General features: G+C 50.4%; 1 protein-coding gene across 1 annotated transcript; it reads left to right on the plus strand.

Moving 5' to 3' along the window:
* The first annotated feature begins 3,723 nt into the window (after positions 1 to 3,723).
* Sox11 (SRY-box transcription factor 11) lies at positions 3,724 to 12,450 on the plus strand. Its single transcript, XM_004868324.4, has one exon. It carries the CDS (start codon positions 4,110 to 4,112, stop codon positions 5,463 to 5,465), a length of 1,356 nt encoding a protein of 451 aa, XP_004868381.1. The 5' UTR covers positions 3,724 to 4,109; the 3' UTR covers positions 5,466 to 12,450.
* Positions 12,451 to 15,218: the final 2,768 nt, after the last annotated feature.

Below are 15,218 nucleotides of genomic sequence, written 5' to 3' on the forward strand. Positions count from 1 at the left end.
TGTCCACTGTGAGGAGAGTCAGCAAACTAGGGAACACATGAAAGGGCCCAGGCCGCCCATGCCCCAACATAGGACAAGGTCCCCACAGGCCCCTCTGTTCCCAAAGACATTTAACATGGAACATGCAGTGGGTGTGGGACGTCCGGTAGACAAAGGGTTTTCAGATAGTGTTCAGGTCCTGAAGGACAGGTAGATGCCCTCGAACCGGAGGAGTGGAGGAACTTGTTTTGGGAGATCAGGAAAAGAATAAGAGGAAAGCATGCTATTTCATGGCTTCCCAGAAAACGGTGTTCAGTAAAAACAGTCAAATATTTACCCAGTGACATTTGTAGACTATTATTTGCTTAATGAAATGTTTCTTCTTCAGAGGAGAAAAGGAGTATCTCTTATTTATTCGTATGTGTTGTAATTGTGAGAGATGTTGTGTGCTATCTTATCTTCCTAATAATCCTTACAAGTAGAGTTTATTATTTTTTGAAAAATGCACTGGAAAAGATAATAATCACCACAACAATACAGCCATTTGTGACTGCAATCAAAGGTGATCATGAAGATGGCCCATTAATTACGCATCCAGCAACTGTTTGTTGTTACCAGGAACACTGCACATCCTGATCATGAATAAGGCCCTGGATAGAGACAGACACAGAATCCAAGTCTGTTTCCTCTGAAAAGATGGCTGAAGGGCCCAGTCCTTATTTACATCAGTGGTTTAAAAAAACAGAACCGTTTTCATTTTACTAAGTTAGATTTTCAAGAAATACATTACTAAAGAAGATCACAGCAGAGTACAGTGGTTCACACATGCAATCCCAGCACCCTAGGAGGCTGAGGCAGGAGGACTGCCAGTTCAGGCAGAGCCCGGGCAAAATAGTGAGACCCTGTCTCAAAATAAATAATAATAATAAATAATGGCTGGAGATATAGATCAGTGTGAAGGCCCTGGGTTCAATCCCCAGCAATACAAAATATACATAGACATTATATATTTTTATTTTTATATATTTATCTATATTTGTATATTTTGATATGTTAATATATTTTATATATTTATTTATATTTTTTTCTACTTGCTAGTCTAAAATTCCTTAAGATGGCTCCTGCTGACTTTGCACACACACATTTTTCACGAGTGAATAGTTCTTACAGGCAGCATGTAGCATTTCAAGCACATTCCTCTTTATTTTTTTAAAGTTATATTTATCTTTAAGTGAAGCCTAGGAAGCAAAAATGGAAAGAAAAAAGGGCGCAAGGTACTCTTTGAATTCTCTTTTCCTTTCCTTCTTCAAGAGGTAGGTCCGTGTCCCCAAACAGGGACTGGGCGCCTCTCGGGTGGGGGTGGCCTCTGGCTGTTCTGCGAAGGGGGGGTCGGATCTGCTCGCTGGGGTCCCCGCCTGCAGGTGGCTTCCGTCCCAGGCTCTGCAGGGTGTAGTCCCCAAGACAAATGAGATCTTTCCCTCATTCTCAGCCTGCCTTTTGTTCGGCTTTATCTTCCCAACACCTGTCCATCTTTCTATGAACAGACATTACATATCTTACTCGAAAGAGGAGATCTCTAACTTCTATTTCTTCCCAAAGGATCGCAGCCTTCTGAGAGCCCACCTCTCTCGCTGCCCCCACTCCGGCCCTCCTCTCTGAAGCCGAGCAGGATTCCTTCTACACAGCCTCGCCACACGCGGCCGGCCGTGGATCCGTCCACTAACTTCAGCTGCGTTCCGTGCGGAGTCAGAGACGGTCGGTGTCCTCAGGCTTTGCACGCGAGGATCCAGTGCCTCAAGCTTTTCCAGCCCCTCCTCTCTCTGGAGCGTGGATTTGTCACACGTGCTGGGGGGCGCAGATCCTCTGCGGGCTCCGCCCTCCCCCGCGGCCCCAGGGCGGGGAAATCCGCGAGGTAGGGAAGGACGCCGAGGGAAGAGGAGTTCACACACTGCCTGGGCGTTAAGTCTCCAAGCTTCAGATCGCCCCGTGCGAAAGACTGCAAATCCTTTCCTTTCCCATGGCTCCAAATAAAATAAAATGAAATCCCAGAATTACGAAGATTTAAGTTGGCTTGAATATTAGCAACATTTGGAGAAGCGTTTTTATTTAGGATGAACATGGGAAGGGGATGAAGTACAGCCACGGTAATTTATTTATTTTTTTTTTTGCAAATGAGTCTGTGCAAACCTGGTACCGTTTTACGTGAAAGTCTCCCAAGAAAAAATGCAGAAGTGAAGAAGAAATTCGGGGCAGTCTGCGGAGAGGGCACCCGGAGAGAAGGGGGCTGGGGTGGCCCTACCGGCGGCCAGCAGCTCCTCTGCTCGTGCGCCCCGGGGGTGGGGAGCAGGAGCCGCTCCGAGGCGCCCGCGCTGGGCAGTGACGAGGAGCCGGGCTGACCGCAGAGATGAGGTGGGCAGCGGCCGCTGTGCTTTGCTCGCCCCCGGAATAGCCTGGGACAGCTAACGGGACCGAGAAGACAAAGGAAAACGGGTTTCTGGGTGGCAGGCCAGTTGCACAGGGCAGGGGCCGCCGCCTCGCCGCCGCCCAGCCCACCTTTGTTCGGCCTCGCGCGGATCGGAAAGATGCGGACTGCGAACCCGAGCGCACCTTCTTTCAGCTTTGCTTTTTGTTGTTGAGCTAAACTAGCAAGTGACCCAGAAGGCTAGTGAAGCTCGCGATTGCAAGATTTCAGGAGCAGGCTGCAGCGGAGGGCGTCGGTGACCCAGGAGGGGGAAGGGACCAAGAGGAAGAGAGGACTGGGAAGGAGGAAGGGAGCCGGGGGAGGGGCGAGGGGAGCAGAGCGCGGAGCCGGGAAGAGCGAGCCCCTCGGGACGCTCCGAGTGGGGCTAGGAGCGAAGCCCCGGGTCCCGAGACCCCGTCGTCCAGACCAGAGGCGAACACGCAGCACCAGCCGAACCCCCAGACCGTTACTAGGGGCGGGGCGCGCGGCGGGGGGCGCGGCCCAGCCTAAGCGCACCGCAACGTCTCCAAAGGCGCGCGCGCTGAGAGGGCAAACAGACGGAGAAAAGGGACAAAACAAAACCAAAAATAAAAAATAAATTAAAATGCAAACGGGGGCAGGGAGACTACAGCCTCTCCGGCTTTGCAAATGGTTTTCTTTGCCTGCCTTAGGAAAAGAAAGGGACAGGGAGGAAAGCACCCACGTGTCCACAGAAGGTGGCTGTGTTAAAGCGCCACCTTCCGCCGGCCAGAGGCGCAGCGGACTGGGAGCGCGGGGAGCAACGGTACCCCCGGGGAACAACGGTACCCCCGGGGAACAACTGAGCCGAGCCGAGCCTGCCTGGCACCACGCACCCTCGATCTCGTGTCCGGGTCTTGAGCGGGTCCGAGTGTGCGCCCTTGGAGAGGGTACCGGGGGGCCCCCCCGCGGCTGGCAGGACCAAGTCTCCGGGGCACAAAGGGGCGCTGGACCTCCCGGGGGACCTGGTCCTTTTGTTGGCACCGGTACCAGCCTGGTTCTCCCGGGGTCCGGTGCTGTGCGCCGCTCTGGAGCATCCCGAGGAGAGGTGCATCTGTGCGCACACGCGGATTTTTTAAAAATAACACATTTCTAGACATTGCCTCCTCCCACCCCCCCTCCCCGCCCCCATCTTTGCAAAGCAGCCCGGGGGGCGGGGCGCGGGGCGGGCCTCTGGGTTAATAAAGGAAGGTGGGCGGGGTCGGCGGCTCGCCATTGGCTGGCTGCGGGAGTGACGTCACCCATATGACACACTGATAACGAGTTGAGAGAGAGCCCGCAACTTTTTGCAGAAGCAGCGCGCGCGCCTGGAAGTGCCCGGGTCCGGCGCTAGGAGCCACGAGCCGGAGAAAGAGACAGAGCGGGGTCCCGGGTTGTCTCCACCGCCCCACCGCTGTCGTCCTCACCATCGTCGCCCTCGCCTCCTCTCTGGTCGGAGTCGCAGCCCCCACCCCCAGCGCGCGGCCGCAGCCGCTGTGCGCAGCCTGGAAAGGGGGGACGGGGGGGAGGGGGGGCACCGCGGACCCCGGGAGCCGCGAGGACTTTGCAAGTTGCCCGGGAAGGTGGAGGGGAGGGAGGGGGAGGGGGATCAAGGCGCGACAGCAACGACAGCTAGCGGCCCGGGTTGGCGCGCCCAGCCCCGCGGCGGATCATGGTGCAGCAGGCGGAGAGCTTGGAAGCGGAGAGCAACCTGCCCCGGGAGGCGCTGGACACGGAGGAGGGCGAATTCATGGCGTGCAGCCCGGTGGCCCTGGACGAGAGCGACCCGGACTGGTGCAAGACGGCCTCGGGCCACATTAAGAGGCCGATGAACGCCTTCATGGTGTGGTCCAAGATTGAGCGCAGGAAGATCATGGAGCAATCCCCGGACATGCACAACGCCGAGATCTCCAAGCGGCTGGGCAAGCGGTGGAAGATGCTGAAGGACAGCGAGAAGATCCCGTTCATCCGGGAGGCGGAGCGGCTGCGGCTGAAGCACATGGCCGACTACCCCGACTACAAGTACCGACCCCGGAAAAAGCCCAAAATGGACCCCTCGGCCAAGCCCAGCGCCAGCCACAGCCCGGAGAAGAGCGCGGCGGGCGGCGGCGCAAGCGGGGGCGCAAGCGGTGCGGGCGCGGGCAGCGCCAAGACCTCCAAGGGCTCCGGCAAGAAATGCGCCAAGCTCAAGGCCCCCGCGGCCGCCGGCGCCAAGGCGGGCACGGGCAAGGCCACCCAGCCCGGGGACTTCGGGGGCGCCGGCGACGATTACGCGCTGGGGAGCCTGCGCGCCAACGGCACGGGAGGAGGCGCGGGCGCAGGGAAGTCGGTGAAGTGCGTGTTCCTGGACGACGACGACGACGAGGACGACGAGGAGGACGAGCTGCAGATGCGCATCAAGCAGGAGGTGGACGAGGAGGACGAGGAGCCCGCGCACCATCAGCTCCTGCAGCCCCCGGGGCACCAGCAGCCGCCGCAGCTGCTGAGACGCTACAACGTCGCCAAAGTGCCCGCCAGCCCAACGCTGAGCAGCGCGGCCGAGTCCCCCGAGGGGACCAGCCTGTACGACGAGGTGCGGGCAGGCGCGGCCTCGGGCGCGGGGGGAGGCAGCCGCCTCTACTACAGCTTCAAGAACATCACCAAGCAGCACGCACCGCCGCTGGCGCAGCCCGCGCTGTCGCCGGGGTCCTCGCGCTCCGTGTCCACCTCGTCCTCTTCCAGCAGCAGCAGCAGCAGCAGCAGCAGCGGTGGCGGCAGCAGCGCGGGCGACGACGCCGACGACCTGATGTTCGACCTGAGCTTGAATTTCTCCCAAAGCGCGCACGGCGCCAGCGACCAGCAGCTGGGGGGCGGCGCGGCGGCCGGGAACCTGTCCCTTTCGCTGGTGGATAAGGATTTGGATTCGTTCAGCGAGGGCAGCCTGGGGTCCCACTTCGAGTTCCCCGACTACTGCACGCCGGAGCTGAGCGAGATGATCGCGGGGGACTGGCTGGAGGCGAACTTCTCCGACCTGGTGTTCACGTATTGAAATGGGGAGCCCCAGCCCCCCCAGCCCCTCCAGGCTCTCTGCAGAGCTGGGTTCCCCGGGAGGAGGTCGTGGCGGTCGGGATAAAGGTGGTGGTGGTTAGAGGGCGGAGGGGAAAGAAGAAGTTGATGGTATTGCTAAGATGAAACGCAAAGAAATTGGAAAAGATGATGAATTTTTTGGGGTGGCGTTAAAGTGAAATGAGTAGTTTTGAAATACCTTTCTTGCCTTTTTTCTTTTTGGTCCCCCTCCCCCTTCCTTCTTTGATCGTGTTCTCAAGATAGTGGCACACTAGTCTGCAGTTGTGATTTTTTTTCCCACACCCAACCCCAAAATGTGTTTTTGTAATTACTATTTCTTTTTCCTGAAATTCGTGTTGCCGCAAAGGCTAGGGGGCGGGGCGGGGCGGGGGCGGGGGAGCGGAGGCCTTGCCGCGCCGCTCCGGAAAGGCGCCGTCGGAGGCCGGCTGCTGCTGGAAGTCGAACACGTCTACCGTGACCCCCTTAGGCGGCACAACTTACCCTAGGGAGCCGGTGATTTTGTTTCGTAGGAGATCTTAACGAACTGGTGTTTTTTTAAAAAAAAACTAAAAAGGGACCATTGCAACTTTTTAAATTTTATTTTATTTTATTGGTTTTTTATTTTTTTGGTTTGGTTTTTGGGTTTTTTTTTTTTTTTTTTGGAGGGAGAAAACTGATGTCTTCTATGCATCCGATTCTTAAACAAAACTGCAGGGAGCTTGAAGAATGCAGACTGTACAAACGCTTACAAAAAAAGAAAAACTGTGAACTGACATAAGATCAGAGTTTACTTTTCAGATCAAAATTGTTTATGGTTTTACAAATGTGATTTCTACTTGCCAACTTTTTTTTTGGTGACTTGTTCCCTATACCTCTTTGATTGAATACCAGACAGCCTAAGACCTCAGTACAAAGGTATTGAAACATTTTTGATACATAAACAGACCTCAGCCTTTTTTAAAAATTAATATATTTTCAGGCGTATTTTTGTACAGTGAAAAGGGAACATTCTTGCTGTGTTTTTTCAGTAAGACTTTCAGGCACTTCTTTCCTTTTGATTTCTTTTATTTTCCTGGGTTTTTCTTTTTTTTAATTTTTAGCATGCTATTGGTACGTTATGTCCTGGTTTTTAAAAGGATTAAAATTTTAAAGTAATCCTTGCATCTAAAGGCCTTGTGGTTTAAAAAAAAGCAAACTTTTTTTGTACAGCTATAGTAGAGATTTGTTCAATATTTGTAGGTAAAGATTTATTGAAGATGGTAATATAGACCTCAGAGCTGTTACCTTAGTTTAAAGACTGTGTATGTACTGTACTATAGTAGGGTTTTATGTATCTCATACGCTGTGAGAGTGGATGGGGCCCCAGGTGGAAGGTTTGAAACTGGATTCTCGATCTTTAGCAAAAAGGAAAAAAAGGCACATAGTTTTTAAAAAAGTTTCTCATTTTGTGCAATATAATCTAAATAAAGTACAGACCGTCTGCATATTTTGTAGCAAATGGTGGCAAGGCAGGCCCAATGCGCTGTCATCATTGCCTGGTTTTTTTGTTTTGTTTTCATTTGGGGGTGGGGTGGGTTTTTTTGTTTTGTTTTGTTTTGTGCTGGAAGTCTGTATCTTGGTAATTTTAATAAATCAGCTGGGACTGATGCGAACTCGCGTGGCCCACAGTCTCTCTGGCGGCCTACGGTGTGCTTCGGGGGCCTGCTGCTGCGCGGGTGAACGGTCCTGAGAGAGCCAGGCTGGTGCGCAGTTAGTGGCAGAATCCCTCCGCTCCCTCCCGCCAGTCGTGCGAGACCGGGAAGAGCTTCTTTGCCTTCCCTCCCACCCCACCCCCATTTCCTTCCTGGCCTCCTCCTCCTCCCTCCGGGACGCGCGGGGCTCTGCGGCGGCTCAGGACGCGCGGGCTCGGAGAGCTGCGCGGTCGGGGTCCTGCGCTCGCTGGACCGTGAGTTCTGGCGCAGTTCTGGGAACCCATCCAGGTCCGGAACCGATCGTGCGTCGCTGGGACCGAGGCTCTCTGGGCGCTCCGATCCCCGAGCTTCCCATCGGAGGGTGGAGGAGGCAGTTTGGAGTTTTGAATTTTTTTTCCTCTGCGTGTGCGCAGAGGCGGATGCTGGTGGCGAGTACCCGCACCGTTCTTGGCCTCTCGCGGTGACCGGGAAAAGGGGGCGGATGGAGGAGAGGTCGTTGGCGTCGGTGTCCCGGGCAAGGGCTAAGGGATGGAAGACGAGGGTGGCTGCAGGCTTAGTCAGTGTGGTCCGAGGCCCGCTCGTGGGCATAGGGGGCGAGCGTGGTGGATCCTGGGGACCGGCGTGGTTCTCTGGGTCCCCCCTCTGCGTGCGTCTAGGCCCTTCAGATCTCGGTGGCTGTTGGGGAGGCAGGAGCTGTGTTCCCGGCGTGCTGGGTGGGGAGAGTAGCTGCCAGGTCTCCAGGCAGGGGGAAGAAAGCCAAGCCGGGGCGGAGGCTCCCCGGGCGCCCCGGGGCCTCTCAGGGCATCCCGGGAACCCGCCTCCTTGCTGGGGGGCCTCCGGAAAAGGTGGCTCTTGCATCTTGATGTTGTCCTCCAGCCACCTCCTCGGACCTCGGGCGTCCGCGGCAGCCACCCTTTGCGCGGGCGCCCTGCTCACTGAGGACGGTCGCTCAGCCAGCACCCCCCCACCCCCCTTCGTCCATACCTGGCCCTGTCCCCAGCCCTTGCGCAGGCCCTGGCTGGCTAAACCAGGGGGATCGCGCGCCCACGGTGGGCTCCACGCCTCCCCACCCCTTCCTCCTGGGCGCCTTTGCCACGTCTTTCCCGGGGGGGGGGGGCGCGGAGGGAGGCGGGGAGGCCCCTGGGGCCCGGAGCGCCAGCGGCGGAGCTCAGCTCACCCGGAGCTGCGGGGCCTACGAGGCAGGCGATTTGCAATGGCTAATTGAAACTCGGTGCAAAAATCACCACGACTCTTAAATCTACCGAAGTGATTAGGGACACGGGGCCTTGGTTTTTACTGAGATTTGGCGAGGTCCGAGGGAGGCCTTTGCGTGGCCACAGGCGCTTCTAGGCCAGAGGGGCCGCGTCCTTCCCGCCCTCCATCCCAGACTCCCGCCTCCCGCCTCCCGGAGTCCGGGGCTGGGCGAGCCGTACCCCAGCCCCCACCCTGGGACGTGCGGCCGGCCAGCCTTTTAGGCGGAGGACAGAGTCTCCTCTTTGTGGCTTTCTCCTTCCGGTCGCTGAGCCGTCCGATCGCAGTGGTACTCTTGGGAAAGAAAGGGCGCGTGGTACTGTTAACAGGGCTCCCAGGACAGAGCTGGATTTCTGCAGTTGTTTACCTCCTCCGCCCCCATGGTGATCGTGGCATAAGTGGGACGTTTATTTTAGCCACAAATAATTCGACCAGCAGTTTACAATTAATTGACCGTGGTTGGGTGCTGGTGAATTTCCGTGGCAGACCCTGCTGCAGTCCTGAAACTTACTGAAAACACAAAACCCGTGGATAGGGCTGATTCTGTGTATTTTGCGGATCTAAAAACTTTTGCATGTGTTTTGCATTTTAAATCAAAGGAGAATCTTGGGCATTTTCTGTGGTGAGGTAGAAACTTTTAAGTCAGTTCGTAACATGCCTTGATTTGGCCTAAATTTTATTATTCTTTAAAGCTATGTGGCCGAAATTCTCGATGGGAAAATTAGAAGTAGTTGGTTGGCGATCAAAATTGAAAACCTGCTAGAACTCAGGACAGGCGCTTCACTGCCCTTTTAACAATATTTAAGGCTCTTTTGATGAACGCATTGTGAAAATCATTCTTAATAAATTCTCGAATGTCTACAACATAATACAATGCACAATGTGTTCTTGCCACTGGATAGGCGTCAATAAAAGTTTGGTCGTATTTTTTTGTCTCTTAAGTAAGTCTTATTTTTAACTAAACATTGACAGAATATCTTAAAATGGTAACATGGGGGTGGGGTGGGTGCTGCTCAAAGCCCAGCCGGTTGGGTGCCCTGCTGTCTGTAACTCCTTCACAGACTGAATGCATTTTAGTGAGATTTCCATCTTTAAGAACTTGAACCAGCAGCATCTTATTGATTCTTTAAGCTGTGGAAATAATTTCCATTTGCTACACTCTCATATGATCCTTTTTATTAAAAAATGCTAATAAAAGGCAGTGTACTTAACTGTGCTTTGCAAATGTTATGTCTGTTCAGAATGCCCATCACTGGGCAATTTATTTGTAGAATGATTATCCTTTAGCTAGAAAAAAAATCCTTGCAACTATTGGGCCAGAGACGTTTCTTTTTCATGTTAATCAAAGGGAAGGGGTTTGAATATGCATGCTTGTAGCCAGCAGGATGATTTAGTTGTTTTTTTGTGGGGGAAAAAAAAAGGCTCAAAAGGCAAGATTTATTTTTCTCCTCTCTGGGAATTGAAAACCACCATCATCTTAATACTGGGATAGTACAAGAAATGTACATTTGTTTTTTGTGTCCGAATTTAGATGACTTGCCCAAGGAATCTGAGAAATAAAGCAAATAACTTGCTCTATTTTAAGGTAGTCATTCGATATAAATATATCACTCTTAACTTTTTTATTCTCTGATATGATTAATAGTATGTATATTCTTACTTTTTTCTCCTAACGGGCATATGTATCTTTGTGGACACTTCAGAGAGAGGCTTTTCTTGGACTCTCCCATTTATAGAATCTTTATACTCTTTTCCTGCAAGGTCTTCTGCTTTTCACAGATTTCTAAGGCAACTATATTTGTGCTTTTTTCTTACGTGGGAAGACCAGCGAAAATAGTTTACTAAGTTGTGGACTTTATCAGTAGATAAAAATAAGAAAACATTCTTTCTTACAGTTTCAGGGAAACTTTTTTCAGGATATTTCTCAGTTATTCTAAGGGCCAAATTTTATAAAATGCCCATTAGGAATGTCAGTTTCAAAACCCCTTTGTATAGCCTACGGCCTGTGAGGATAACAAGCAAGAGCCTTATGTATCTTATCACAAGAATTTCCAAGTTCCCAAATAACCGTCTCCATAACGACCTGTGACATGCTTTTCTGAGATTTGGCTTTCTTTTGGTGTTTGATTCCTGATTCTTTCTCACTGTTCATTCTATTTGGTTTATTCTACCATCTCCCCTTTGGTTTGATGACCTGAAAAATTCTGCTCTTTGATACCAACTCAGGTTTGGGTTTTTGAGTTGTTTTTTGTTTTGTTTTGTTTTTGTTTTTTCTCTTTCTGTGGATCCTGTGTTTTCAACCACAATAAAATTTAAACAAAATTCACAAAACCAAGCTCTGTTCATTTTCCTTACTTCTGACTTCTTTTTCCTGACCCCTACCATGCCTTTATTTTTTTTTCTTCATTGCATTTTTTTAACACTACCTATATCCATTAGCTGCCTAATTCGTTTCTCTATTTCCATGTGGATGCAGTGGATTTATAAGAGAATTTCACAAACAAGTAGTTTTTTAGTGAACTTAAACAGAATTTTAAAGGAGACCTATTTTTATACTCAATAAAAAGCACAAAAGTGCAGAAAGTATAAGAAGGCTTACAAAGGGAAACATAAGTTCATAAGGTTCCATGTATAAAAGTAATAATTTTATTGGGTAGAGATATTCTTTCGAGATCCAGCACCTCTGCCCATGGACAGATAGGACGGTTTTAAATGATCCAGGAACTCACTCGTGGTTGCCTGCAGCTGCAAGCAAGACCACTCAAGGAGTAAACAAACCACTAAAGAGCAATAGGATGGAGTTGAGCTGTGGTTTCCAATGAGCAGTTGGTGATTTTTAAGCAACCTGGATGTGCATACAGAGAGAGGCTCCCGGCCTACCATTTGATCAAACTTCTTTTGTGTAGATTTTTCTCTTCTGTGACAGTGATAAAACAAAGCAATACGACAACAAGCTTGAAAATACATAAAAACTGGAATTTCCTCCAAGGTCCTCAAAGTGTTTCTCTGCTTCTTTTTTAATGTATGCTTATTTTAAACACATTACATTCCCCCTTCCAAAAGGAACAACTGGAAATAATAATAAATAACACCCGATAGAAAGAGTTTTGATCAAATGGATATGGACGGTGGCCCTCTGTCACATTTTCCTTCACCCAGCTTATGTTCACACACAGTATGCCTCGTCCCTGAGTCATGCAGGGAAATTCGTTCCACACCATCGCCATGGACTCCTCACTTTGTCTGCTTTTGCTGTTGTACATATGTTGTAGGTTTAGGAGTCTTGCATTTGTTTTGTGACACCTTTGTTTGAATGGACTGTTGTAAAACGGAGGCCTCGTTTTCAGGTTCGGGACCCCCGGTGGCTGTGACATTGCGTAGAGCTTCTGCCGGCCCCCGGGACAGGGTGACCCGATGTCTTAGAGCCATTTCAGCATGGCCCTGTGAACAAGTGTGTAGTTTTCAAGGCCACATGAAACTTAAACTTTCAGAGCCACTCCAGGGTTGGGAGCGGAAAAGCTGAAAAGCCCTTTTGTTTAGAAGTCTGAGTGGTTTGTGGGGGGGAACCTTTTTTAGGGTTTGCATGTCAGCGCAGGACCTGTTGCTGTGAACAGAAAAGAGGGTAAAAAGCTACCTGAGACAGTGCGCTGGAGGATGAAGTGTTTGATAGCACTAGGGAAAAGAAAATGCATGGGACGTTGTGTCTTGGGGTAGACTATCTATAGCATGCAGAGTTTAGTGTGTTAAAACAGTGTATGACGTTGCTGTATCAAAGTTGTAAAATTAAGCATTATTTATTGAAAACTATGTATTTTTTTGTAAAAACCTGATCACATAGAGAATATCAGTGGCTTGTGCTTGTACTTCAAATGGAACCAACTTCTCGACCACCCTTCTTGGTATGCAGTGTTAACGCTCAGGGTTGAAAATAGTAACACTCCCATGTCGATTTTGCAAGAGCTTTTTTCACAGAAGGACACAATTTGTTCAAAAGACTCTAATAAAAATGGTGTGATCAAGCTCCAACTCGTGGTTTTTATGTGACTTTTTTTTTTCCAGTTTTGCATTGGCTAACTCCTGTTGTCTCAAAGTTGGTGTGAAAGACAGGCTTGCAAAGTTCAGGGGTCTCGGTGTCCAAAGCCACCTCCAGCCAGGACAGAAACAGGTCCCTGAGGGAAGCAGAGGCTCTGAGCAGCCTGGAGAGAGAGCTGGTGACAGTTGGAATAAGCATGGCGACCATGTCTCGATATTTTTATCTGGCCAATAGAGTGAATAAAAGCATAGTCATGATATAGAAGGGTAGATGAACACGTTTTGTCAAAATGTATGATGTAGAAGATGAAAAAAATGTCTATCAGGGCAGTTGCTGCTATTGAATTCAATGCCAGCAGACTCCAACCTTCCCTGTCCTTTCTCTCCCCTACCTGTCTCTCTCTGAATGATTTACAGTGTAAATGTATTTTGACATAGAAATCATTCTGTATTGAGATTCTTGATATAAAATGCTTTTATGAAAGCCTGTAAGTGATCCTTGGAATTATTATCAGATTTTTTTAAAGATGTGTTTACATGGTGAGTGTTTGTTGTATATTAAATTTGGTTTTGTAGAAACGTTTGTGTTGTATTGTAACCAGTCCCAGTCTACAATGAACACACCACTCTGGGCTTCTCGCTGATAATGATTTCTGCTACAAACCAAAGGATAAAGACGGCTCACATTCCAGAAATCACAGGAAATGTGTTCACCCACAGTATTTTCCCTTCATTCTTGAGTATTTTAGAGTACCTTTCACCTTAGTCAACTTTATGTGTATTTTGAAGGAAACAAAAAATAAACCCCAACAATTTTCATCTAGAGATAGGAATTCCTTGAAATTAACACAAAAAAATGTTTTCAATCTGTCAAATTCTTCATTAGGCCCACCCAGTTGTGCTATCTCATGAGGGTTGTTTTAACCAAAAATTTTCTAATTTAATAATTAAATTGCTTGATATTTCTGGTTAAACTATCCCTGTGAAGATTTTTTTTTAAAGAAACCCCACAAAGTGAAAACATTGGCTGATTCCTCCCAGAAAATTGCGAAGTAAAAGAATCTAGCCTGATTATAAAATCCTATGGAATTAACCTGCCTTCACACAGTGTCCCCATCCAATATAGATGACAAATATTCTTGCCAGAAAATACACTGGTTCTACTAGAAAGTCAATAGTCTCACGAGATGCTTAGCTTGGAGGTTGAGATAGCTGAATCTAGTTTGACACTGGCCAGAGCACACAGGATTCTACTAGTGTCCTTCCTTTGGATGTTACCAGAAGAACGAGGGTGGAAGGGCATTCCAGCTCAGTGGGTCCACCTGCCACTTTAGACTGTGTTCCTGCATTGGAGGAATTGCTGAGCCGTAGATCTGGGGATTCACCATCAGACCCAGACCTGGATCTACTCATAATGGGCAGCAGAGGAGTAAATTGGAAAAACAAAATAGAGTCTGTGAAAGAGCTTGACCCTTGAGACTGCTCCCTGAAAGACAGTCGCCAGTGTGCATTTTGTTGACGTGTATAGACCAGGGCAGCGGTCATTGTGCCGTCTGTGCCCCATCTGAAGGTGTTGGAAGGCCACAATTGCTTGCTGGACCAAGTGCCTCCTGGCATGTGGGGTGCTGGCCAGGAGAATCACTTGGAGGGTGGATTCCTGGGCCCCCTGAGCTCATTCACCTGCCTGGGGATCTGGTCAGGACTCATTTCCATTGCTGTGCTTTGTTTTATTTTGTTTTTTGAGATGGGATCTCTCCATGGAGTTCAAGCTGGCCTTGAACTCTCAGCAGTTCTCCTGCCTCAGCCTCCTGAGTACTGGGATGACAGGCAAGCCCGATGCACCTAGCTTGAGCTGAGCCCCTAATCAAGATTCCTCAGCTGCGGATTTGGGCCTGAGCGATCCAGGCCTTGTTTGGGCCCTGAGTTGAGTTGGGGTCCCAGGAGGAGACCAGAAGGCCAGGGTGGTGACTGGGGCACTGAATCAAGGAGGTGGAGATCAGGGGCCCCAGGGAGGGTGAGGTCAGGAAAGGGCCACAGTCACTGAGGCTGAGGCTGCAGGTTCCAAGTGTGACCTCCAGAGCTCAGCAGAGCTCACCTCAGGCTTGAGGGCACCAGCCAGGCCAGGAGGTCGGAGAGGTCAGAGGGCGTGCTGCGTGCTGAGGAGTCGGGGAGGTCGCTCTGAGACGGCCAGGAAAACCCCAAAACAGAGAGGTCCCAGGCATGCAGCTGAATGCGACCCCAGGTCCTGAAGGAAGGAAGGAGATGCACAGCCCCAGCCCGAGCCTGGGTCCTTGGCGGGGACATCACAGGAGCCCCCTCTGCCCTTTGGGGTGACCACTCCAGTCCTCAGCACACCCCCATGCCCCTGGGGTGATTTGTAGGAACCCGTGCTGCTTGTGTGCCATTGAGCAAAACAAAAAGAATTAAATAGCCGAGAGCATCATCAGGAAGCCTGGGAGAGTGCTTAGTGAACCTCCTAAAAGTTGAAAACAGTAACACAAGGAAAAGAAAAAAGCAGTGTGTGAGTGTGTGTGTGTGTGTCTGTTGGTTATTTGAGACAAGTTCACACTATGGAGCCTGGCTGGCCTTGAACCCACAGCAGTCCTCCTGCCTCAGCCTCCCAAGTGCTGGGGCTACAGGCTTGGGCCACCACACCTGGCGAATGCTGAACATTTTTATAGTCATAAAATGATGTCAGATTTGCCACAATTACATTGTAGACTCTGTGTGTGTGTGTCCGTGTATGTGTGTGTGTGTATGTG

Source organism: Heterocephalus glaber, unplaced genomic scaffold (assembly GCF_053883595.1).
Source record: "Heterocephalus glaber isolate CG9 unplaced genomic scaffold, H.glaber_assembly_v1.0 deba00001724, whole genome shotgun sequence".
NCBI classification, from domain to species: Eukaryota; Metazoa; Chordata; class Mammalia; order Rodentia; family Bathyergidae; genus Heterocephalus; species Heterocephalus glaber.